The sequence below is a fragment of the Protomyctophum bolini genome, assembly GCF_963924005.1.
Source record: "Protomyctophum bolini genome assembly, chromosome: 5".
Taxonomy (NCBI): Eukaryota; Metazoa; Chordata; class Actinopteri; order Myctophiformes; family Myctophidae; genus Protomyctophum; species Protomyctophum bolini.
This window is the reverse complement of record NC_137866.1, coordinates 21276492-21304296: the sequence shown is the minus strand read 5'-3', so window position 1 is coordinate 21304296 and position 27805 is coordinate 21276492. Positions and strand designations below refer to the sequence as shown.

Genomic DNA, 27805 nt, shown 5'->3' with positions numbered 1-27805 from the left:
TAATTTGTCACAAATATACTGTAGGCGCAAACTGTACAATTATGCGACTGCAATTTGTTCTGAGCGTTTCCAACCACAAGGTGTCACCGTTCCGCCAGGAATCGCATGTTTGTGAATTGGCAAGAGCTCTCATGAAACATGTTTCTATCCACTCGTATTTTTGTACAGCAGAATTCGCTGGACGAAAACATGGTGTGCATATAAAATTACCTTATGTTACAAACTTGCAAAGTTGTATGCTCTTCCCATTTTGTTTTGGGTAAGGTACCGTAACACTAGAGTGGGCACTTAACATCACATCAAGTAAAACACATGAGAGCTCCGCCTGGCTTACTCTCCAAGGAAAGCAACACTTCCATTGAGATCCCAGTCACAAGACCCGCCCTTATCGCCCTCCCGTTCCCCATTGGTCTATTGTCAGCGTTTTAGCGACATCCCAACATCTGATTGGACAACAGCCCATGCAATCAGGAAATAAACACGGAAAATGATTACAAAAAAAAAAAAAAAAAGTTATTGAGTATTGCCTAATCGGATCAGACTGCTTATGCTTGCAGCTGCGTAGTTTTCAGAGAATTCCTCACTTGTGCTTCTGGAAAGGAGAGACCACATGGGGCGGCAATAGTGAGCGGCGGTCGAAGGCTTTGATACAGCGAGCATATTAACATAACAGGCCAAGCCGGCGGTGGTAAAAGCAGGGCCAAGTATGTTTTCGCGTTTCTAGGGAATGCCTTGCTGATGTCATCTCTCGGAGGAGGAGGAGGGCAGAACAGGTGCGCGGAGCGAAGTACCACCGATAGTGGCTGAACTATACAGGGAATTTACGCAACGGTTTGATCATTGAGGAGCTGGTTTTTACTATTTGGCTTTTTGTCTACATGTGTTGTCATGGACATCTGTGTTGACTGGCGAGCTTGCAGAAGCGGACACGCTTTCGGGAGCACATAAATAATCTACTACTGTATACAGTTCACAAGAAGATCGGGATTCATTCACTATGTAAGGTAGTTTTTTTGCTTTGGAAAGTCACGGGCTGTTATCGTTCCACACATAATTTTGCGCACAAGGACGCATGGATTGTTGCGGGACTGACACTCCAGCAGCATCCCACAGATCTCACTCTATGCGACACAACGCTGACGCAGGGCTGGCATCCCAATTACACACAGGTGATGCCTGAATAATTCAATGGAAGGATTACTCATCAAAAAGCCACTTTATTATTAAAGGGCTGCCCTGAGATGGGGATACAACAACAAGAACGCGGATCTCCTGAAACTCCACTGTCTGCAATGATTTTACTGCGCACCATTTCGTGTTAGGATTAAGAAGCTGGTCTTTTTTTTTCTTTTTCTTTTTTGCCAAAAAGACATATAGTTTTCGGACTCCCCTCTGGGTTTACAAGAATAGCGAATAATGTCCAAAACACTGAAAAAGAAGAAACACTGGTCTAGCAAGGTACAGGAATGCACCGTGTCGTGGGGAAGTGCCGGGGAGTTGGGCACGGTGGTGGAGGTCCAGGGCGGTGCTGAACTGGGAGAGTTCCCGTACCTTGGCCAGGTCCTTTCGGAAGCGATGGTTTGTCATGCTGGAAGGTTTCCCTGCAGCGGGGACGTCCTTCTGGAGGTGAATGGCACCCCGGTCAGCGGACTGACCAACCGAGACACCCTGGCTGTCATCCGCCACTTTCGGGAACCCATCCGACTGAAGTCTGTGAAACCAGGTGCGTGTTCGAGTACTCGTCCACCACAGTCCATCCACCGCCTTCACTCACACACACACACACACACACACACACACACACACACACACACACACACACACACAGTCACACACACACACACACACACACACACACACACACACACACTGTGTGTGTGTTGGGGGGTAGATATTGGAGTGCTCTGAGTAACAAATGATACCATGTTTTGTTTCTATTCAGTGTCAAATATATATTGTAACAAAGTTCAGTAGTAAGGGTGTGTGCATACTGCATACTCAATTCACAAAGAGCAAATAGGCATAAGAAGGGCTCACTATAAGTTAACTACTCTGTAGTAGTGTGCACAGATCTTTACAATACAGTAACATTTACATTTCACTGCTTCCTCCTTCTGTTATAAACAAGAACAAAAACTTTTATATATTCAAGAGGTCAGCAGTTTGTACCAAACTTGGCAGTACCTTGCAGAAATGGTACTGTAGATGTGTACAAAATTTGCATTTGGTACATGTCGGACACAATTCATCTGCAATTTGCAAACAACGCCTATAACTTTTGCTGACCTATTCATTCCTTCTATTCAGTTCGCTGTCTAACAATCTTTACTGAAGAGTAAAGACCCCAAGGGGAGGTACTACTAATGTAATAAACCTTGGAGAATGGAGATGGTCTTGTTTAGCTCCACATAAAGGCCTGTGTGTTTCATTGTGTTACATTTCTATAGCTTTCCACTATGTTTCTTTCGTCGGATCCAGTTGAGTTGTATTTCAGTGACGGCAGGACATTGAAACTGTGGAGACTGGACTGTAGCCATAGTTCCTCGGGTTCTCACTGTGTGGTTTTTATCTCTGTCCCCTTCCTCCATGATTAATTCACACAACATCCATCATTAATGCTCCTCCTCACCTAGATTAGGTGCCTGGGTCTGAGGAGGATCGGATGTTAGCCGACCGATGTTGATGAAAACTTGAGTTGTCATGAGGGAACAAAGCCGAGGGGTTAAGGGAAGGGTTAAGGTTTGCATTCAGGTTAACCACACACCACAAACCTAGCATCCATATTCTCGCGATGATGCATGAATAATCTCATGAAGATTTCTCTCCATGAGTCGTGTCGTGCGACACATTGTGAGCTTGTATTGTAGATGGGCTATTGTATTTAGTTGGAATAATACAGTCAAGTATAGGACCGATGGGAATACGGTCAACTAGAGGGTTTAAGTGGTAAAAAAATAAGGCTGTCTGGGGTTAATGTCTGGGGCCTATAACGCTCAAAAGCTGGTCGACAGTGGTGTCTCCTGACCTACTTTATTTTACTTCTAGATGTCTTGGACGTCTGTTTGCATAGCAAAATCAATATCCCTGAAATTAAAGCAATTTACATTATTTCAGCATAATGCCCTAAATCACACATTTCTGTCCCTTCTTCCTCATCATAAACCTTCTCTTCATCTTCTTTCCATTAAATCCTTCTTCATTTGAGGTCACCGAATCATGCATTTTCATCATGACTCCTGGTCTCTGGTGTTTCCTAGACTTCACTTTTCACCATTCCTGCTCAACTCTCCTCATTCTCACTTTCTGTTTTCTGGTCTATTGTGTCCTTAATATCCTCCCTTTTTACTTTCTCACCGCTCCTCGCTACACTATACTACTACGTTTCACTTACTTAAAGTTTTCTGTGGCATTGTAAGTCTAAATGTAAAATATCCATTAATGTGTGTGCATTTTTGAGCTGCTTATTTAAAGACGCTTACAATTCCCAAATGAGCAATCTGGGATGGCCCACGTCCTTTTAACTAGTACAGTACATTACTTTGCCATGGAAATTAAGCCAAATCAAATTTGAGCCAGTGTAACTAAGGCCACTCCACACCTCCGGCATATCCAAAAGAGCAAAAAGAAATATGTCCGGACTCCAGAGTGCATATCTGGCTCCAGACCAGATCGTGTACTCAGGATGCTGTGCCCACTGCCTAGAGGGAGGAACTACACTAGGTAATAGACAGACATGTCAGTAACCTTGAACAGAAGCCTGAGGTGGAATACTTAGTGATATTTAGACAGTAGACAGTCACACCTATTGTTGCTTAGAGTCTTGTAAGAGATGCTCATTGATTAATGCTGTTAGCCGACTTTGGACTGCTTGTGTTCCTGTCATTGGGCTTAATGGATGGTCCATTTAGTACTCCTTTCCAGCCATAAAGCTTCACACAGACGGACCAAAAAAATCGAAGGCCTATGGTGGCATACAGTAGAGCTGTCCATCTATCTGAGAATTCCATTTTAGTGTGAACAGTGCATTCTAAAATATTTCTGTTATTTTTTCTCACCCCAAAAAGCCTCGGCCAGAATGATGAATCAATATTGGTGTTATAACTGTTATTATCAATGCGACAATCCCCTTACAACTTAAGATAATTTAATGATCATCATAAATTAAGTAGACAGACTTATAGGACATGTAATATATGTACAGTATATCTGGCCTTGTGGTTAGTGTCCACCCTGAGACTGGGAGGTTGGGGTTCAATCCTCGACCCAAGTCATTCCAAAAACTATAAAAATGGTACCTCAACAATGCCTCCCTGCTTGGCATTCAGCAGTGTCAAGGGTTGGATTGGGGGTAAGTCCCTGTGACATACTACACCGTGTCCACTGTCCAGGGGGTGTGCTTGTACATCATGCCCAGGGGGTGTACTTGCTTCACGCTACATAAACGGGTGATAATACTCTTGACCTATGGTCCACATGGCTTTAGAACCGTTGGTTCGAAGGCATCTTGCTTATATTTCAAAGTAGATATTAAAAAGAATGATTTAACAAGATCCCACCTAGCTCAACATTCGGATTTGCAGATAATTAAATATCCTTTTTTATTATGTTGTGTGTGTGTGTGTGTGTGTGTGTGTGTGTGTGTGTGTGTGTGTGTGACTGCTGTATCCTGTGGGGATGTGGCAGGGGTGGACAGTACAGTGAGAGATAGATCGATAAAGTCATAGTGACCATGTATCTATTGAGACACCATTACATGATTAGAAATGCAATATTCTAATTAATAACATACATGATGTCATGCATTATTAGTAAATATCTATACTTGTATACAGTAGTACAGATATTTAGATTTATCCACTTCTGTTATGTGGTGGCAAATTTTGGCACATTAATTTAAACGGAAGGTTCCAGTTAAAATGACATTGATAGCCAAATTGTTGTCATCAAGGTCACGAAACCTGTCCAATTATTTCTTACACCCATGCCTGCTTAATTCCCACAGATGGAAGAGGCAATAAAAGTGAATTGCCTTGACTCTTTAATTGGACAAAAGACGAGGGGAATCATGGATAACATTATTTCATTCCAGGTGTCTCCACATGGGTCTATGTATCCACACTGAAAACTAAATTATTCAAAAGCGATTTTCATTTTGTGTTCTGGTCATGCCCTCAGATCCATATAAGCGACTCAGAGGAATTAATATAGGATATACAGTAGGTAGGAGATACAGTATATTATATACAGTAACTGCCAGAGATCCTGCACTGTGCCTGTGTCAGGTTCCTGCGATGGGGACACGCCGCAGATCCTGTAAAAGTATAAAAGGACAATTTCTTTTTTTTTGTACCTCGAGAAGGATCTATGGCTAAACAGGCCATTCCACACTCTGTTGCTCCTCTGCTAGCTGGTGGTGTGATAATGAGCTGAACACCTCACACTTCTCCATCTGAGGGAATCATTAAGCCTGCAGTCAGTCTACCGTTAATGTATTTTTATTTTTGCCCTCACCGTGTAAAGACTGTAGAGTAGACACAGCTTTTATGACTATAAGCTGCTCAGAACCCACTGAGCGGTGCTGATGGGGGTGTCTCTGGAACTGCAGCTTCTTTTCCAGATGACACAACAAAGAGCCTGTATAGCTTTTGTTCTACCGACTACCTGTCTAATAACTGCTACCTTAAAGCAACCCACGTTCATCTCTCGACCCCTGCAATAGGCCCAGAAGAACTTCATAGGAGAACTCCCTCCCTGCCCACGCAGTGCAACAAGAAACCACTACAAAAGACAACAGCTGCAATGAAAGCTATATTGCTCTTGTGTTCTCACTTAAGTAAATTAACCACAGTCTCATAAAAGCCGTAGTAAGTTTGCTGTGATGGCAAAAATGATGCATCCCCTCAATCCTGTCTTTTTCTTTGATATTTTTATGACTTCAGCAAAAATAAATGCATGTTCTATGTCTATGCCACTGTTTGAGTGGCAAATGAACTATGCTTTACTAGGAGAGCAAAGCCATGCTGAGCATCATACAGTCAGCCTAGTGCATCAGCAGATCCAGGACATACTTATACGATGGACGTTGTGTCAGCAAAGCTCACAGCCTTATCAAAGATCTTAAGTTAGCCATCCCAAACATGGACTGTTTTCAAATGCTACCAAGTGGCTTTGTAGCCATGCACAGTGACAGAACCAAGGACAGTAGATTGTTATATCTTCTTCCCCTGGCCTGGACGTGCATGCGTGCGTGCGTGTGCATTCCCGTTAATGTACCTGCATGTGTGTGTTTTTGCATACATGTGGTTATTGTGACGGTATTCACCCATCATTCCCACCCACCGCTGGCTGCTCTCCAGGCTCATTTCACCCGCAAACCTGTCACACTCCTCCGCCCTCCATCCCTCCATCCTGCCAGCGTGTCAGTGGGGAGCGATAGAGAGCACGGGTGGCTGCATGCACAGAGGCCCCAGACGGCAGCAGCTGCCCTGAATACTAAAGTGACTTTTTTCCCCCTCTCTTCCTCATCTTCCCATCAGTCCCCTACATCTCTTTGCTTCTCCTGAAGTGCAAACTCAATCCTGCTCACAGATGAGAAGCACATAGTGGGCCTGTTATGCTCTCCTCCTGCTCCATTGCTCATCACTCCTCCACACACACACACACACACACACACACACACACACACACACACACACACACACACACACACACACAAAGAATTGACTTGTCCTGAGTGTCCTTCCATAATTCCCCCCCATCAATTCTACAGTACGTGCGCAGGCCACAAAATGGCACATGTTGGAAATGTACCCCCAGAGAAGGTGTGACACAAGCACCATCCCATTGCCTTTTCTTCACTGTCAACGTTGTCAGGCAATAGAGTACTGAAGGGGGATGCACACGCAGATCCGACACGCCAAAGGTCCGACATGAGAAAGGACGGTCGGACATGCGCTGCTCCCGTGCGTGCGGTTATGGTTGGGTTAGGGTTTGAGGTATAGGTTGTTGTTCTAATGACAGTCGGACCAATAGTATGTCGGAACTAAAGCCTGTACCTGTACTGAAAGTCTGATGTCAAAACCATGCCCCTTGGGTATATATATATACATTGCTCTAGTATCAGTAAAATTATGAATATGAGTGATTCATTTTTTTAATTATTGTTGAATAAATAAGGGTATAATGACGACATGGAGTGTAAAAAGTTACAAAATATTTCAAAAAGTATAAAATATAACAAACGGAGGATGGATTCACACAGACAGACAGGCATACATACACTCTTCTAGATGGCTTGGCCAATACTGTGCTGCCCTGTAAAAAATAAAAGGCAATGGGCAATTTATGGAATGGAAACATTTCTTTATGACCCAGGGGGCATGGCTTTGACCTCAGGACTTTAATACTCTCTAGTCCATGCAGTTGCTACATAGGCCCGGCACCAATAATGATGTATTCTCGATCTCATAGCTTTTATTAGAAAAGTGAAGCGCTGTGACTTGGCGGGCACCTTGACAAGAAACGCAGTCGAGATGAGCGTGCTCTGATTCACCAAACATGAATCATTCTCTACTGTACCAACGTTGCAGTCATACCTTGCTGCAAGTGTGGTTCTGTGGGGATGGAACGTACACACACACACACACACACACACACACGCGCACACACACACACACACACACACACTCTTCTTCAGAGACTCCCGCCCTCCTTTCCTTAGCTTCACTCCTAATTGGTCCCTCTCTCCACCGCCGTGAGCCATGCTTGCAGCTGTTTATCCCCCCCGGAGATGAGATGAGGTCAGCCTCTAAATAGTTCGTCTAAATAACAGGAGGCCAGCACCAAGCGCCTCCTATCTCGAGGAGCAACGGCCTCCTCCACAGTGAAGCAATGCAAAGCCAACGCCGAATCAATGGGTCCCGGGAATGGCAATTAACCTCCAATGTTGACCCAAGCTATGCTTGACTTAATCCGAATTGGCGGCTCAGAATTTTGTGGTGCAAGTTCTTCTGGAATCACAGGAAGGATCAGTAGGCTATTGTCACCTGGGAAGATTTTTCCCCACCCGTCAGCCGTGACCACTGGCATTGCTATTGCTGTGTCGACTATGACCGTGGCCGTGAAAACTGTGCTTTCAGAGTGACCGGACCATCCTGATGAGTGTCAGGGGTCAGGGCACACTGACCACACTGTTGCAGATAAACTTAAATGATCCCACTTTGTGCTGCTCTTGAGCGGCTGCCAGAAACGCTTAAATTTGCTGCTTAAATTTGAAAGCTGGAATACAGATTGGGAGGAAGAGGATGAAGATGGGCTTTTGTGATGAGGTGCAGAATGCGTATAGTGGAAAAACAGGGGATTGATTATTTGATAGCTGTGGCCCGCGAGGTGATTGAAACGGCCCTTTTCCCAGATGAATACATAGTACTGTATACTGTACGTGCCATTCTCTGCAGAGAGCCTATTTGGTGACTCTTTGGTTCCTGTCTGTGTTCGAAACGTACCCTATGTGCAATAATGGAGACGCACAAGCTGGCACAGAACCACCACTATATGGGCATTTCCTTGAGAAACATGTTCTCTTTTAATATGAAGCAGGAGAAAGAGGAGGAGGCACATAATAGTGATAGAAAATGGAAGGAAGGGGTGAGGATAGGTAGATGAGGTGAGAGGAGAAAGAGAGAGAAGATGTGGAGGTAATAATAGAATCAGTTCCAGGGCTGACAGCAGCTACACAACCATTAATCAATATGATAGTATCCACGCTCCCAGTGGGGGCAGCTCAAATCATTCTTCCCTGCATTCAAACAAACTCTTATTATTCCAGACGTATAGCGCGGGCGGGTGAGAAGAGTTGGCTTCTCTAATCTCTAATGTCTGCAAATAACCTGCCCGCAGCTGTGTGTGTGTGCATGTGTGTGCATAACAATGAGAAATTAGGGCACATTGCAGCTTGTTCACCACCACTTCTAGTGGCTTTTTGAGGGGCAGCGCAATCACAGACAGGCTATACTACGCACTCCCCTCTGCAGGCCGCTCGATGCTTGCCGCCTTTATTTTGCTCACATGACTACAGATGTCACTCGCCATCTCTCTCTCTCTCTCTCCACTCCAGTCAGCGGCATATTTATAGGTTAGAGAGAGAGCTCCTTTTGTTTTCTTTGATTGATTTCATATCCATTTCGCTGGTGCTCGCATGGTTTGCACAGTGGAGATTGTGGGCCATTTGCACGTGTCTTTGTTTGTGTGTGTGTGTGCTGTGCGGGCGGGCGGGGGTGGTGGTGTCACTGGTGTGCATATCTCTGTTCTTCCAGCCATGCTCTGTGTGTAATCTATGGGTAATAAAGCCATCTCAGGGTTCAATCTCGGTGCAAGCTGGTGGCAATCAAGATTTGGCCTGGTGCCCATTCTGATGGCCGGGGCCCTTCGTCAGTGCCATCTCCTACAATTGTGCCCACTCACAATAACAGAAGGAATAGTGGAAAAGAAAAACAAGATAAAATCTATGACAACATCTATCAAACGGATGTAAACCCCCCCCCCCCACCAACCCTCACACGGTCAGCTCAGCTACCGCTGTGGTCCCGTCTATACGGTCAGTTTTGGTTTATGTGGCGTTTCTCCCCAGCCTTCTAGAAACTAGTTTTAAACATGGTAATTGTATTACTTTCCTTTTGAGCAATGTGCATTGATATTCTGCTTTTACAGTAATATTGATTCAGTATAAGCACATACAGTATGTGCACGCTTAGGAAGATGTGATATCACTATTAAACTGTACGATCCATCATAGTTACAGGGTGAAGTCGGGTTAATGCTGCTGCTGGCTGAATTGAGTTTTCATCATTAGGTCAGTCTGACTTAAGTGGTATACAGGTTAATGTTGTGTGTGTGTGTGTGTGTGTGTGTTTGTGTGTGTGTGTGTGTGTGTGTATATAAATGGTCAGAAGATTCCCCCAGCCAGGACTGTCTGGAGGCAGAGCTGTCAACTACAGATTGAAAATAAATCCTCCCTAGGTCACTGGTCACTGCTGGTGACAGTCTGGAGGAGATGTAATTGTCCCTAGGTGGAAGATGGGGTTTAGCGTTTAGCCACATTTTTGTGTGTGTGTGTGTGTGTGTGTGTGTGTGTGCGTGTGTGTGCGTGTGCGTGCACGCTCAGAGACGTCATGCTTAGTGGAGATGAGCCTCTTTGAATGTCCTCATTAGAATTCATGGATGTTAGGATCTGTGCCCGGACAATTTGGTGCGCTTTACTCGTTAGCTCTCCTAACAGGTTATTGATCGGGCTGCAATCCCAGGCCCGTTAAGTCTGAGCACAGCTTCCTGGAGCTGCTTGGTTGGGCCCAAAGACCTTGATCTTTGTGGAGAGAGGAAAGGACACAGAGGACATCTCGTTTTCACTCACTCACTCACTCACTCACTCACTCACTCAACAGCCACATACCATATCGTATTCAATCAAGTTACAGCTGGAATACCTTTTCTGTGCCCAGTCAGTGTCTTGCACAACAAAATAGCAGATCAACAAGCTCACACTGTGACTTGTTGTGAGGTTGTAGGTGCGGCGGTCCAGTTTAAGTTCAAGTTCAATTTATCTTCTACTTTTTTTAACCCATTTTGGGCGGGAACCCCCTTTGGTGTTTTAAACATGATGTTATATAATTTAGCTATTGTGAAAGAAGGGACATCCGCACACTGCCACTTGCTAGTTCAGAGCAATTTTATTGCCGGGTGTGCGGAAGTCTTCTCTCTACAATAATGTAGCTATTGAAAAATAGCAGATCTACAAGCTCATAGCTTGTAGGTCTGCTATTTTTCGTGAAAGAATCGTGAAAATATTTATTTCAGAAAACTGGAGGATTTAGAAGATATCTTTATTTAAATTCTGAGGTCAGGCCTAAATGGATTAAATGATAACTAGGATGCTTCTCCCTCATTAGTGTTGTGCTTGTGCAGGCACTAGACAGTACACACACTATGCTTGATGAGCCCATTCCTGCTCACTGACCGCACTCATCCATTGTGACAGATCGTCCCCTCTGTATTCCTTTTATGTTTTGTTTCATCCTATTTTCCGCTAATAAGCTGGCAGTCTCTGTAGATGAATTGCAGATTGTTTTTCCTCCTGAATAAGGAGCAGAGGTTTTGTGTAATCTGATGACGGCACGGCTGGCTGGCTTGTGTGTTTTTGTGTCGTGGTTTTGTTGGCAAGCAACACACACAAACACACACACAAAACAAAACACACACCCCCATAGGCCCCCTAGGCCTTGGCAACAGCTCCTGAGCGAATGAACTATGGAGGTCGTCATTAGTCACTGCTCGAAGCAGGCCGAGGGTTTCGTCTCCTTGCAATATTGACCCTGTGATGATGTGACTATCGGAGCGTCCATTAACAGATTGTTAGCAGCTGAGTGGAGCTTCAGTTCAGTCAAAGGATATTATGCCATGCTAAAAATTACCTCGACCCTAACAAAGAGTCAAGAGTCTATAGTAGTGACTATAGAGAGAACAAATTGCTTCTATCAACCCCATACATAATCTCTCTCTCTCTCTCTCTGATGTCACCACCTGTTGAAGACACAGGCTGGAGAACCACGGCTGCCCTGTCAGTGGTGATCCATTGGGAGCCTTAAGGCCTATTCATAGTCTGGATTTTCGGTGGTGAGGTGACCACTGCTCCGGTGGTGAGCTGACCACCGGAGCTGAAATAACGTTGAGCGGTGGTGAGAAAAAACAGAGAGAAGGGCTGGAGCGGTGGCGGTGGTTTGCTCTTCACCGAGGCTGGTGACGTCATGTTGTAGTTCGGTGGTCACCTAATCACCGAAAATCCAGACTATCTATGAGCCTTTAGTTTATACTCTAATGGAGCATTGTTACAGTTCCTCCTGTGACCCTGTAAAGTGATATTTTGTTGTACCGAATCACGGTCAGCTCCCCCATACTGTTGTTGGTTTTTGTATTAGTAGAACATTAGCATCTGACATTTCACACGTACTTCGTCACATACTCATGCAGGGTTCATTGCAAGAGTGCTAGCAGAAAGGACACTTTTCTCTGTCTGTATGTAGTTTATTTTGCATTGTGTATTCATTCGTAAATATGTCACTTGACGAGACATGTCTCTCAAACAGAAATTACATGTGGTTATAAATGAATTCAGCACAAATGCAAGAAACTGGTTCATAAATAGGCTAGATAATAGCGTAGACCTGCTGATAATAAATTGGTACTTAATTATGCCATAGTTATAAGCACAGCATCACTCCCTGTAATCTGTCATGAGCTGATAGTTGAGCTCTTAAGAAATTACTTCATGCCCGCTCTCTCATTTCTGTTCTAATGTTCCCTTAAAGAAATTATATATGATGCAAATAGCCTGCATTCTGCATTCTTAGACTCATTAAGTTGATGCAATCATGTCATGCAATACTGTACTCAGTACTGTACTCTAACGTCGTTGAAGTAGGACTCATAAAATGTCCCTGGGACCCATCTAAAAGACCACCCCTGGGTCCCGGGACCCATTGCATTGAAAACCTATTTACAATACATCACTCATTAGATTTTATTGCAACTAAGTCTTGTGCTGCAACCTTTCCCAAGCCAGACCCTTGATGTATTCCCTGCTGCTTTGCTTGTAATTTTAGCAATTTCATTGATTGTACCCTTGCACTCACTGCTCTGGAATGAAAGTATTTGATAAAATGCCTACAATATCTTAAATGAACAGATGTAATACTTTTCCAGCGACTTTGGGAAGAAACCACTCCAATAATGCAACCATATCGTACTTTGCACAGAGACTCGAAGGCTGGAGGTTAGTCACAGAACTGTAGTCATGTGTGGAATGCAGATACTGTATTTTTGGGTTTTTTGCGTACATTGCGTGCCATCAGGAAGTCCCAGTGTATCGCAACAGGTGCAATTTACTGCTGGCAAATGTATTCCACATGGTCTCTACAGCTACATGCCTCTTCAGATGTCTTTCACTACAGGAGCCTTGCAAGATCTTCCCTCCCCCTCCTTGTCTCATCATGTCACTTTGAAGGAGGGGAATGCGCCAAAGCCACAGTGTAATATTATTCAGTATGATACTTAGTTATACAATACATTTAGTTTTACCTTTTTGATTCTCTTTTCAACGTGTGTGTGTGTGCGCGTGTGCGTGTGCACGTGTGGCTCAGGTAGAGTGCAGGCCACCTGGGAATCAAAACTCGAAAGATACCCGGTTTGATTCCCGGCTCCTCCCTGCTTTGTATCAAGGTGTCCCTGAGTCACGACACTGAACCCCTAATTGCTCCCTGGGCTGCACTGCTCCTAATAGGATGGGTACAATGCACAGAAGTCATTTCTCCTTGGGGATCACCACACACACACACACACACACACACACACACACACACACACACACACACAGTATGTCACTGATCCATCAAGGAAATGACATTGCGCATCATCCGAAGGCTGTCATCACAAACCCCACTCATCCATTATGTCCCTGACATATCTGTAAATGAAAAGTGGTCTGAAGGTGGCACAGCCTCCAGGCTTCACAACACATTACGATTGTAGTCAAGCTGTCACGCTGAAAGGTCCCTGCAAGTGTTGTGGCACTCACACGCACAAAGAATGCACTACGCCTGCATTCACGAGATGAGATGAGCGCAGAGTTATAAGGGGAATGCGGTCCAACAGGTGTTGTTGCGATGTTAATGCACAACCCCATTCGTCTTCTCTTTTTTCTGTGTTTTACTAATGGGGAAACGTGGCAAAACGTATTGAAATTACTCACCATGGTGTTAATGAATAGAAGTCAAATCAATGTTTTCTGTCTTCCATTCCAGTTCCGCCACACATCTTACTCAGGAGATGAATCCCTAGCCCTCGGAGACTCACACACTCAGGGGGTTGACTGCGTATAATCCCTTTCCTTCCTTCTCCTTTCGCTCTCTTCCGCACTCTGCCATTTGTTGCAACTAAGCCTTGAGGTATAGTGTAGTGTCATTTTGCTTTGGCTGAGGAGGCACAGTGAAAACCCAAACGGAGGAATTCGTTTGTTTTTCAAATGTGTTGCTTCTTAGGACCATGGTTCTGCTCAGGAAAAGTGGTTGCCTGGAGCAAGTGCTCAGGTAATGCTTGTGTCCAGACAGAGTAGACGACGGGCCCTGCTCTCTCATTATATCTCAGCTTTCTGTGGTCGGTGCATGGGCTTAGCAGAGCTATTATGGATGCAATACACTGTTTGTCTGTAAAGGCTGCCCGAGGCAGTGTGTCAAGGGGCTCCTTCAGGCTCTGGCAAAGAGAGCATGGCAACACTTATGCTGACAAGCAACAGCCAAGCCGAGAGGACAAGTGAGCCCACAGAGCCCACACAAAGAGAGACACGCAAACACATCATTGGTGTGCTTTAGCAAACGGATACACACGTGTGCAGTTGTGCGCACACAGAACCACTGAATGATGGATACATTTGAGATCCTTGTTGACAGTTACCCCCCCCCCCCCGCCCTTTCCGTGACTGACAGGATGTGGGTTCAAATGGACATATGGGACAGACCGAGGAATAGATCCTCTTGTCATGTTTGGCTCCCAAGTCACGTGTTCACAGCCTGGCCTTCATGTGCAAGTTGTTTGTTTTATGCAAATGTATGTGTGCTTGCTTTGCACACGTGATTTTGAAATAAAAGATGTTGTTGACACTCCTAGATCCAAACTTGGCAAAGCGGGAACATCCAAAACTATGATCTATTGTGGTCCATAGCCCATCTTGCCCATCTAAGAACACAGCATATTATTGGCGTAAACACACGTTATTATAGCTCAAGTTACAAGGTTTTGTCTAGGATATGTATGCAGTCAAAATGTTGTGTTAAGACTATGATAATTACATTTAATATTGTTTAGCTTGTACTTTGTATGCATTTTATGCAATTTGACTGCCTTATCTCTAATTCATTTGTGGAGTAGAAGGTCATTATGTCTTGCCACAAGGGGCAAAGTATAGGTGTCTGCAGGGAGACTGTCCTAACTGCGTAACAAGATCAACACCTCTAGGGCTGTCACCATCATGACATTTTACTTTTAATTGTCAGACAAATAATTGTGATTGACACATATTTATCCGTGCTTGCGGTTATGGTTAGGTTAGGGTTTAAGGTGGGTTGTTTGTCGGACCAATGACTAGTCTGAACTAAAGTACTGCACCCATATTTATGAACTTCATACTTTCAAACTTAAAGAATATTTAGTGAAAATGGCAGATCTAGACACTCGACGAGTCGCACAATTCGTTGTGAGCTTGTACATCAACTATTTTCAGTGAGCTGACAAACACGCACAACTAAGTACAACTTGGCCTTAAAGGAATATTTCACTTTCAAAACCTTTTGGTCATTTCATCGTCTACTCGGGCTTATGTGAACACCCCAGACAGTTTTTAAGTTGCTCGATTCAGTATTTATTTAGATATTTGATATTATATTTAGCTGCCCACACCCTTATACAAACCCATTGTAACTCCAAACTCTATTTTAGATTCGTCGAAAAACCCATCCTTTTTCTGGTGACTGAGGGGCTGTGTTTTTTCATTGACTGTTTTCATTTATTTTTGAGTGGTGCAACCACTCCCTTACGGAGCTATGTGTGTGGGTGGGTGGGTGGCTGTGTCTGAGCACGAAACCAGGATGGTTGTTTTTCCACCACCTGTGTGCAACCTAATGCGCACACAAACACACACGCACGTTAAACTGCATATACAGTATGACGATTTCGGGTGACAGTACAGTAGAGTAGAGGGTACAGTAGAAGGTCACTCAGTCATTTCTCAACCGTTTCGGAGACGGGACGGCACGCCGGAACCGGTCGGGAACTACCCCCCCCCCCTTTAGGTTAGGAGTAGCCCACAAAATAAAGAAACTGGGGTACTAGGCACACAGTGTAAAGGCTCATACATAGTCTGGATTTTTGGTGGTTAGTTTACCACCGAACTACAACATGACGTCACGAGCCGCGGTGAAGAGCAAACCACCACCACCGCTTCAGCCCTTCTCTCTGTTTTTACTCACCACCACTCAATGTTATTTCGCGGCGGTGGTCAGCGGTGGTCGCGGTGGTCAGCTTCCAGCCTATGAATGAATATGCCTTTAGTCCTTGAACGGTGTTTAACGATGCCTCATGACGACGTATAAGTTATTATTCATCTTCGAAAACAACTGACGTTCAGCTGAAAATAGCAACACATGATTTGTCATATAACGCGTCATGTATCACGTTACCATGAGGTATAAATTAGGATTAAGTTGTACTCTCGTATTCCTTTTCACCGTCTCCCTCGGGGCCTCCCAGGACCCAGTCAGGCAGGTCATTCACGTTGTCAGACATGCAAGCTTCCACCGCTGGCTTTCCACAAATAGCAGCTGACGACTTCTACGCCACTACCATGAGTCACACACGTGGTAATGACCACCACCACCACACGTGGATTAAAAAGAGACTCCTCATGACCAAGCAAATGAAAAAACCACAGTGACTTGGGAATTACAAACCAGAGACTCATTCTGACAGGTGGTGTACAGGTGTAGTACTGTATAAAATCTAGCTCTGGTCCCCTATAGCAATGTTTTCTCTTCTGTCTGTCTGTCTGTGTCACTCACTCTCTCTCGGCTGTGTTTGTTCCAGCTGCCTGTTTTGTTTACTCTGATTTATTGTCCGTTTTATATCGCCATGCTTCAGCAAGCACCGCCGATAATATGCAAATAACATAGCTATAGCTTTGTCTCCGGCAAATAACAGCGTATATACACACACCCACATTTGCATTGCATAAATGATGATCAGGAATTGTAAACAAGGGCCCGGCCCGCGACTCGCACGCGGAGAGGTCTTTGCTTGATTCCAGTATGGATCGACCTGAGAGAGGGAAATGGACAGACAGAGAGAGAGTTGGAAGGGGGGGAGAGAGAGCAAGGGTTTAGCTGAGCTTCTCACTAGTCCTCGGGCATTGAAATTGTTGTCTCAGACAGTTTCCGCTCGGCTGGCCAGGCCCTTTAGTTTGCCCGCTGTGTGTAGTGTGACAAATGAGGTCATTGCTCAAATACAGAGCCAACATCCAAGATATATATATATATTACTGTATATCTATACACTTATATATCTACTGTATATAGAAGACATCTATATCTGTACACTTGTACGCAAACAGACAGAGGCACACGCATGGAAACAGCTCGGCTGCACTATTGTGATTTGCTCACTTACATTCCCAAAAAAGGCCTACTGCTCCTCGGCTAATGATCCAGCCGGCATCACATGTCTTTGAGAATTGCTATTATTGAGGAGATGCTTCAATTCATCCATCACGGACTGCTTGGGGATGCAGAGTGGCAGGACAGTTGAAGTGGCACTCTCCTCCTCCTTAGCCCCTATACCCTCACCATTTTCTCTGTAGCTTTCATTACATCCTATATTCTTCCCTTGTGTATTTAGCCGTTTCAAAGGAAAGGGGTCAGTTGACTAAGGCAATTGAAAAGGGCCTTGAATTACACACACACACACACACACACACACACACACACACACACACACACACACACACACACACACACACACTGCATTTTTTGCATTGTCGCTATACTAGGCAATCTGTGTCAGTCGACCACAGCCTCAACCTGCTATAACTCTAGTGTGTATGCATCACCTGGTGATATTAATTAACCTGTTTTTGGAAAGATTAGGATTCCCAGTGTGTGGATGCTACTATGTAGCACGGTGTGTGTGTGTGCTCATCTTACCTCGTACCTCTGTCATGTAAAACTGGTTGTCTCCTCCCCGTTGTCCCCAAGAGGGAGCCCAGCCCCATTAGCCATGTGTGCAGAACTAGCCTCACTTGTTTGCGGGTTTCGGGGGAGTTTCAAAGCAGTATTGTGTTTCCTGCCAGAGCCTGTTTTTCCAGATTCAATGATGACAATGTTTGTCATTGCCTGGGACTCTCTCTCTCTCTCGCACTGCCATTCCAGCAGATTTTAATCATCACAACCTACGGCTCCGAGAGCCACTTGTTTTGACACTTCTGCAGTCTGAATTGTATCCTCGTGTCACCATCCCATCCCTATAACAACCAGGTTGACATGGCAATGGAAGTATTGAGTCACTAACGAAGCCTGTACGTACATTACCAGCCCATTGGGTGTTCATTACATACATACAGGCTGTCTTGTCTTGTCTATTCCACTAATAATTACTCAAAGCATTAAAGATGAGCTCCTTCCCTGCCAAGGACAACATTGGACGACTTTAATTTATGATCGCAGACCGCCAAGGACGACATTGGATGAGATAGGTTTTTATACCGATTGTTTTTTCAGCTTATGTGAACGCACCGGTTATATTCCATCCAGGTCCCGGCCTAGAGCCGATCGAAAAAGCTCTTTGCATTGCGATTGAGCTCAGATTGAGTTGACCATACAAAACATTGATGTTTTTGGAGCTCAATAAAAATAAAAAATTGGCGACCGCGCTGGACCGTTTCAGCTGTTGTGATCACTGACCATGTATCTATGGGTGCACCCCTGAAATGCTTCCGTGTTCCCGGAAGTGCGTCAATTTTGTTGGTTCTCGCTTCTTAAAGGAGCCGTGCGGGCTGAAAACCGTGGCAGTTTGAGCCATTTAGCGCCATGTAGTGGCGGCATGCTCAGTGTGTCGTCCACAGTAACAGTCTTTGTATTGAGTTGTACTTTCATGTGAAATGTAGCCATTCTGCAAACTGTTAATAAATACTTCAATCAATTCATACAGTGATGGGCGGAGGAAACCATGCAAGGCACCAATCTGCACATCGGGAGCAATTCATGCTTTAGACACTTTAGACAGTCTTGCTCAAAGACACTTGGACACTAACTCCGGGGGAGCCCCGGATCGAACTATAGGAACATCCATGTTCCCTTCCGGAACCGCTCTACCGGCCATTCCACCCCTAAGTCACTGCATGCGCAATGTAGTGTATGTAGTACAACATACATATACATATACACACACGCACGCACACACACTGCTGCAGTGTGAACTAATATTACAATATGCCTGCCAAAGCCCTAAAGCTCCATAAAATGTTTTATTAACGGTCGACCTTGTCAATACATTTTAATCAGTCTTTCTCATCCGCCTCACTTCCAGTAATGTTCCCTTTGTTCGTTGCCGTGTGGCAAAGTGTCTGGCAGCTCTGTGAAATGAAAGGTCATTAAATGATGTATGATATATTGTCTCGATGTTACAATGCTATAATTGATGGGCCAATGTATTATTATTGCACCGAGATCGGAGCGTTACGGGTAAGCAAAGCACTCAAATCTCATTAAGTCCACCGTATAAGCTCAAGTGTCAAGATTCAAAAGTAATAATAAAGGTGACCTCATCATGCTTTGATCATGTTGTTGTGTAACGTAGGCAGTACATAAAGGCAAGATTATAGTATAGCACGTATCGACAAAAAAAAAATTACATTTTGCTTTACAAAAAAAAAAATATATATATATATACACACAAAAATGTGTGGTCTTTAGCTTCAATTTAAAAGAACAGAGTTCTGGGAGTTTGTTCCAGGTATGTGGTCACGGTGCATTAAAAACAGAATGCTGCTTCTCTGCGTTTAGTTCTGACTCAAAGCAGACCTGTCCCAGACAACCCGAGGAAAGTCTTGGTGGTGCTTGATGTACCACAAGATCAGAAATATATTTTGAGCATCATGGGTACTGTAGGTGTGGAGGAGACGGGTGTAAGAGATACAGTAGGAAACAAACTTTGGAAAGGAAAGTATAGTGGGCTCTACCCTAAATCGGCACATCCCTCTACAGGAGGAATTGAGCCTGGCCATTTATTACCAGCGGGAGGTAGGCCTTTTTCCTGGGGGTTATTTAGCTTCAAAAGCACCACTGGATTGTTGGAAGATTGTTATAATTGCTCCTAAGAAATGTCCATACAGTCACTCAGCTGGCACTGGGTCATTAGACTAGACCAGTCCCGGGACTCTGTACCATTGCGTGAGTCAGACGTCTCTAAACGGACGCATGCGTGCACGTGCACTCAAAGCTATAAAAACTAATCTTTACCACCTTGTTGTCTTACACACTTGTAGAACACTTGATCGCCTGTGGCAGAGATGGATTAGGTGAGACTTTATAGAATGAGTTGTTGTTGGAAAAAAATAATTTGACTTTCAGATTTCAGATCAAAGGCCTATCTAAATCCAGTGTGGCCAGCAATGTGCCATTGATGCATGTGACCTTACTATGCCATACCCGTAAGATACTGTATATTGTGCACGTGAGACCGTGAGTAGGTTTTTCAAACGAAAAGCACTTACTGTATCATTGACATCCCTTTTCAAACCTACAGTATGGAACCTTTTTCCAAAGCATTTCATGACGTGCACGTTCAGCCATTCACACACATTCCCACTCTGACAGTAGCATGACAGAAATCATGCAAGGCACACATGCACACACTGCCAAGGCGCTTGGACAGACACCCACACTCACTCTTACACTTGGACTTTGGTCCTTGTACAGCTGGTAAACATGGACTGTGTAAACATTCCAGTAGCAGTCCAAACTGAAACCAAGCTCTTCTGTTTGCAATGCTCACAGCGAGCGAACACAATCTCACTACTGGAGGGCCCACCGCACCACCATGCATATCTAACAAGACACAGAGTGTTAATGGGAGACTCTGTTTAGAATTGACCAAGAAAGGGGCCTGTCGCTCTGATGTGCTGTGTTGCAGAAAGGCTGGATCTTCTATTCAATGTGAAAATCAATTGGAGGCTTACTGTAGGTATTACAGGAACAACAGGGGCCGGAGGGCATCATCTGACCAGAGGGCATAACTCTTATTTAACGTACAGCTGCCAATCACGATAGGTTACCTGACTCGTCCATCACAAATTCAGCAAGTATTGTAGACTAAGGCCCCCTCTGACCATGCTTTATTTGCATTTGTCAACAAATAACTTGGTATTATGTCAATCTCCAGCTCTCATGATTTCTTGTCTCGTTGAATGAGAACAATAACCGAATGCTTTGTCTTTGAGCAAAGCTTTCGCGCTTCCCAACCTGGAGTGAACGGGCGTTTGGGACCGGGCACCCCTAGGCTCTGGAACGCCCTCCCTGAGGATATTTGTTTCTATTAACTAACTTATGTAAAGCATTTTGTAACTTTGTTTTGAAAAGCCCTTCACAAATGTATAGTATATTGGTTATAGTTTGGTTTTTGCACTGCTTCTCTCTCGGCGCCTGTAACCCATGACAGAATAAATGGATATATGGCTCAGAATGAATTAAATATATATCTAGTATCTACAATGGCTCAGAATATATAATGGGTATCAGAATATTTACAAAGGTGAGTTACTTACAAACAGGAGTTAGGACAACAGACTAACAAAAGAAAAGATAACAAACCTACAGTAATCCTAACCTAACTCAGAACCCTGACAAACGAGGACAGAACTACAACTTGCACCTACCAAACGGACGTCCTCTCTCACGGGCACAAACAAAGCAGAACTGAACAGAAACACAAACTGATGAAAAGTGGCTAAACATAACGGAACATGGCTGCAGGGAGAGCTGCCGTAGCGTTGCTACCCGAAGAGCTGTTGCCACAGACTGTGTTCATATAGCCCACACTCCAACAGGAAGCTTTGAGAAGGAAAGGCAATGGTCACGTGACTGGGCTGCGCCATGACACTTTCATGAGAGCCAAACTCACACCGGAAGTTCAATGAATACATAGCAGTGAATGGAGCCGGCTGTACCAGCTCATGACAAACATTATTTCTGAACAATTGAGACCTTTGTCATATAATCAGTTCAGGAATATAAACTTAAGACATATCACAGGTTGTTTTCTAATCACTTGCTTTTCGATGTGCACAGAGTACACAGTATAATTTTATCTGAGGATCTAAACGGCAGCAGTTATCATTTCTGGCTCTGAGGTATCGCAAGATTTGGCTGCCAGACAGGAAACGGTGGGAAGTCTTGCGATACTTGGTACGTTCAGAAATGTACTTTGTGCTCTTTAGATGCTATACCTCTATAAAATTACACAGTGTACACATCGAAAAGCAACACAGCAGACAATAATGTGTTGCATGTCTTCTGTTATTTGCCAGAAGCGATTACTTTACAAAAGGTCTCAGTCATTCAGAAATAGTGTTCATGAGCTGGTCGCTGAGCTCTCATTGACTCCAGTGCATTCTGCCGAACTTCCGGGTGTAGTTTTGCTGCCATGAAAGTCCACCGCCTGGCCAATGGGGAACGTCAGGGTGATCAGGCCTACAGTACGCCACACCCACAGGACGGTGGCCCGCGGCGGACATCTTCTGCGGAGCACAATTTCCAAACCAGTGACATGTCCAAGGAAACTCAACAATAATAATAATAATACCTACAGCCACAGGCTGCCACAGCGCCAGTAAAGGAGAGTGGGTCACACCCATTGCCTCGCAGTCTCCTAATAGCTGCCTTTAGGCCACGCTATCTTCCCTTAGATGAGGCTGCACCGTTATTAATGCTCTGGGGCATTATTATTCATTCAACATAATTACACAACTAAAGGAAATGTCTCTCCTGAGAAAGGGAGTTAACCAGTGGTGGGCTGATGTAGCCCATTGTTCTCTATGTCCCGGTGCAAACTTCAGGCCCAAGTAAGTGTGTGTGGCTGTGGCTTAAATGAAGCGCACATTCTTGGCTCAGTTTGTCTGTCCATTTGTCTGCGAGAGCTTGCATTTGAGCAGCCATGTGTGCATTTCAATGGAGTGTGGTCGGTGTGAATGTCACGCACTGGGCCATCTCTCCTCTCTGCCTTTTGTTCGCCTCCCATCTCACTGCTTCCCTCTGTCCCCTTGCAAACTGTGTGTGTTCGCGCGTGCAGCACTTCCATGTGCGTGTGCATATGGTAATTGTACTGCATGTCGCTGTGTGTGCCAGGGGAGGCCAGACGCAGTCGAGGAGTTTGCTTTAGCTTTGCTGATGAAAACACCCCACCTCCCCGTTTGATTATTTTCAGATCTCCCAGGCCACTCCAGTTCCACCACGGCCTGCTAATTTCAAAGCTTTTTCCCCGCACATGCCTATGTTTTATTCTCTGTTCCCTCCCCTCTTTCTCTGGAGACAGGTTAAGACTGTTGGTGTATGCGTGTTCGTCTCCCTCTCTGTCTTTGTGCATGCTCACATCTCCCGTCTCCCTGGCATGGATGTAGATGCAGAAATCAAACACAAATAACCATTTTCCCCAACTATATGATTTGCCGTGCTGGAGTCATATGAGGGTGTTTCTTCACGTCTTGTTTGTTTTGTTCTTTTTTACAGTATTATGGGACTGTGTACTGTAGTGTAGTGGGTTGTACGAGTGCAACTGTGCACCCGCTGTTCTGCTCGTGCAGTGGTATCGATCCGCCTGGCTGTGCTGCTGTATTAGCATTGACCAGCGTTGTGTCCAGGATCAGCCCCCCAGTCAATAATGCATTACACTCGGGGCCCCTCAGAGAATTCCTGTGGATGCACTTCTGTTGAAGGTCAGGCCTGGAGAGGCAGCTCTGCTAATTACCGACTGTCAGTCGCCCCCTCATGGGGTGGCATGACACAGAACCCCCTCACGCCCGGCCGCATCAATGAGCCGACATCGGACAACCATCGGAATGATGGAGGGTGATGATGGTGGCGCAACTTTGCACCAATGTACAGTGGTTCTCACCTTTTGTGTCGAGGACACCATGCATGATTTGTGTTGTTAACACAACATATTCAAAAATGTTCACACTTTTTCAAGAGGAAGGAAAGAAAGAAAGAAGCAGGTCTACGACAAGCTCACAACGCGACATAAACACGATGCATTGTGAGCTTGTAGATCGGGCTATTTTCTAATTGCTGTTTTATACAGTATAGGGTTAAGTCCGTTTGAACTGATTTTGATGCAATATTAACTCATTTAACCTGGAACCCCCTCAAGGATCTGTTATGATTTATGCTTGACTCAGTGGCGAAACACTCTTCTACGTATTACGTAAACATTATCCATCATGATATGATGACCGTCCACTAACAGTAGTGGAGAGTATGTGTGAAATCATATGAGATGCGTGCTCTGTTCCTGTTCATTCTGTTCTTTATCCTCATTTTCATATCTGCTAGGCACGTCATATCCGCTGTTCATACTGTATATTAGGGATGTGCCGATGAGACATTTGGGCGGAGATCGCTATCCGATATAATTAATTTCTGTTATGGCCGATAACCGATATTACAGATGTCGATATGATCTCATTCTGTATTGAAAAATTATAATAATTATAAGTACAGGCTTAGGCATGTCAGATTTAACTTAAATACCCGTTTATATTTAATATTGTGAGCTTGTAGATCTGTTCAAGCTGTTACTTTGAGTTTGTTTATCTGTAAAGACAGACCGACTAATCGGACCGATTAATTAATCGGTCTGATTGATTAATCGAACCAATGCCGATTTAATCTAAAAAACAACACTAAATTCAGCCGATACCGATGTGTTTGCCGATTAATCTCCCATCACTACTGTATATATTTATCTGTGTGTGTGTGTCTAACAAACTAGAATGTGTGCGCAATGTGGCCTGGTGTTGACATATTATGTTCTTCGTGCGCGACTCGGCTGATCCTCGACTAGTTGTGATTTATGTTGACCATGATCTGAGTGGTCCCTCATGGGTCTCCATTCTAAACCAAAGGGGTGGTGGGTGAGGAACAGCTGAGTCGTGCGCGGAGAACATATGTCAAGTCAACACCAGGCTGCATTGTACAGTACATACATTCTAGTTTATTAGACACACACGGATATAAAAACGAGGATGAGAACAGAACAAACGGGAACAGAGCACGCATATTATCATATCAATTCGCACATACAGTCAGTCTCATACATGAGTGGATATTATGATGAATATCAATATGCTTAATGTAGATAAGTGTTTCGCCACTGAGTCGAGCATAAATCATAACGGGACCCCTGGCTGGTCTACTGATCCCACTTTTGAGAAGCACTGCTTTACGTTTTACACATAGAACCCCCTCTCCTAATGAATCACTACTTAGCCAACAGCTCTGAGTTATACGAACTCTTTAGTCCATCTCCCCGGACCATCAGATCTTGCTCTGTCATTTCTCAATCTCCTGGTCCTTTTCCCATAATACTTAATCTCCTGTAGGAGGACTTTTAGATGCCTCCAGAGAAAATCATGGTGTAATTATGATGGTAAAGACTTCCTGTCTGCCGCACGGAAACTCTGCGACTGTAATGTGTGTGTGTGTGTGTGTGTGTGTGTGTGTGTGTGTGTGTGTGTCTCTGCTGTGTGACTAAGAGCTTCCGAGAACTCCAGCAGTTACTCAGCACAACACGGGCCAGCTATCAGACAGCAAGAACAAAGTCTGAAGGCCTCAGAAGAACTGGTGCTCCCTTTGGAGCCCGTTGGCACTGAACAGTGTGGATAATACTATTATGGCGTGTCGCCCTTTGTGCACCAGAGCACAGGGAGAAAAGGGGAGAGGCATAGAACATTCCCTTAAGTGCATCAGCATGCCTGTGAACAATTGTCCTTTTATATTTGTCCAAGCCCGGTGTGCAAGCTAAGTGTCAACAGGAAAACAGCCCACCATTGAAGAATATTAGTCATATTTTAAAGTTTAGACTAACTTGTAAGCCCCTGAGTGAGTACAGAATTGGCTCTTCTTTAGCAGTAGCACCAAGCCCAATGTTTGGTAGACGTTCTGGTCTTTAAGTTTGACTATTGAAAACCTATTTGAGGCATAATTATGGCGCCAAGCACCTAGTGTGTATAGGACCCCTATTGTTTTTGTTAGTTTTCTTCTTCTGATGTTTTTGCTGTTCTGGCGTAACCGTGCTTAACTTGGCAATATCAATTAAAAATGCTAACTTTGAGTAGAAATAGCTCATGCACCGTTTGACTTACAGCCATGAAACTTCCTTACACATACTGTATCATGCATCTGCTCATGAGGAACACATTTGCCACTGTGACCTTTGACCTCTTAGATCTTCATTTAGAATGATATGAAAAACGGTTAAATTCGAACTAAATACGAAACTCTCTACAGACAAACTTTGGACCAATATCTAAAATCCCAGCTGGAGAGAAGTTTGTACAGTACGTGTATTCTTTTGCCCCATACTACATGAATGCAGTGTCATATTGATTTGAAACTTTGCAGTATGGTAGAGATACTAGAGAATCATGCCAATAAGCACTGAAACACTTACTCATAAAAGGGGACACTATAGCAATTAAACAAGAAATGATCACATGGTGATATTGGTCAGGTGAAAGAAGCGCTGGTTTCTTTATTTAGTAATGAGCGCTCCTCTCAACCGGCCGGTCTCAATCATAACATTACGTTACATAACATTGGATGTCTCTAAAGATTTCTGCTACCTGTTTCCTGGTAATGTGACTGGCGTTTTTATCTGCTTGCCAACTGCTGAAATATTTTTTGAGTGCCTGGCGTCTTTAGCTGGGGGAAAAAGCACTTTGGTGGACACGGTAGGAAGATTTGACTGTGTAGTCTATTCACGTAGCAGGACAGCAAAATCAGGTTGGTTGTACTGTACAGCACCTGTCAGAAACACTTTGGAGCCTAGAGGCTGGGGTGAGCAGGGCAGACACAGCTGTCCTACAGACTCAGCCATGCCCATATCCACCCCCAGATAACGAGGCCTGGCTCAACCTCGTCTGACCTGTAATTCACCACAGCTGTGCAGGCCACACATTCAACTGGCATACACAGTAAAACCTTGTAATTCCTTACCTTTAGCTCCTTCTCTGCCGAGGTTAGCTCTCTCACGGCACGCTTTTTAGCCGCAGGGTCTTATTTTGAAGAGCCCAAAAGCTGATTTACCGAACCAGAAGTTAGCAGTAAGCAGGAAAGATAGCCTGATGAAGGCCGCAAAGACAGTGTGCGGTTGTTTTCCTTGTTCATTTTTGGGGCACCGTACCCTCTCCTACGCACCTGTCGCCTGTAGGTGTGCAAAAGTTTTGCTTTTCACCGAACCAGAAGTAAAAATCATTTCCGGGGCAGCCGCTAGTTACCTTCGCTTTCATCAGAAGCGCTAATAATAGTACCGCAAGGTCACAGGGATTTTTTTTATTGAGCTCCCAAAACATCTGCATATAGGGCGGCTGCATAGCCGAAACGCGTAAGCGTTCCTTTTTGGTGTGTGCCAATAAAGAAATGGAAATGTGAGTACTTTGTCTGCCATTTATTTAATTTTTGGATGTGCTACCTTTTTGGAATCTTTGAAATTCCTAATTTTTGATGTATACTGGATTTGGGTTTGGCACTACACTTTTTCTCAGCTAGTAGAGTAGTGTAGATGTTGCACTTTGAGCTTTACACACATTTCTCAAATGAAGAGTAGGAAGTGGGAGACCACTTCCAGCCACTGCAATGTATTGTATTAAAATACGCTACAGTGTACAAACCCTGCATTTGTGAATGTGATATATTATTTCACCGGCACCCATTAGACCATAGGCTATTGATTCTCCAAATGCGTACAATATTTAGAAGCTATTGATTTCCAAAATGTGTCCACTGCCCGACACAATTCCACTTAATTCCACTACAGTTCTGAGATCACTCTGAGCGTCAAAAGCTCTCATTTGCAAGCTTATTGATCGAAGTAAGCAAAACAAAACACATTTTTCTGTGTAGGATATTCAAAGAACTAAATATATTTGCTCAGCTGACATTCC

General features: G+C 44.3%; 1 protein-coding gene across 1 annotated transcript in view; it reads left to right on the top strand.

Moving 5' to 3' along the window:
- The first annotated feature begins 567 nt into the window (after positions 1-567).
- LOC308315825 (membrane-associated guanylate kinase, WW and PDZ domain-containing protein 3-like) overlaps positions 568-27805 on the top strand; it is a 163222-nt gene continuing 135984 nt past the window's right edge. Inside the window, exon 1 of the mRNA XM_080764007.1 lies at positions 568-1723. Within this exon, the coding sequence (XP_080620133.1) occupies positions 1417-1723 (307 nt within the window). The 5' untranslated portion in view covers positions 568-1416. The remainder of the gene's footprint in view (positions 1724-27805) is intronic.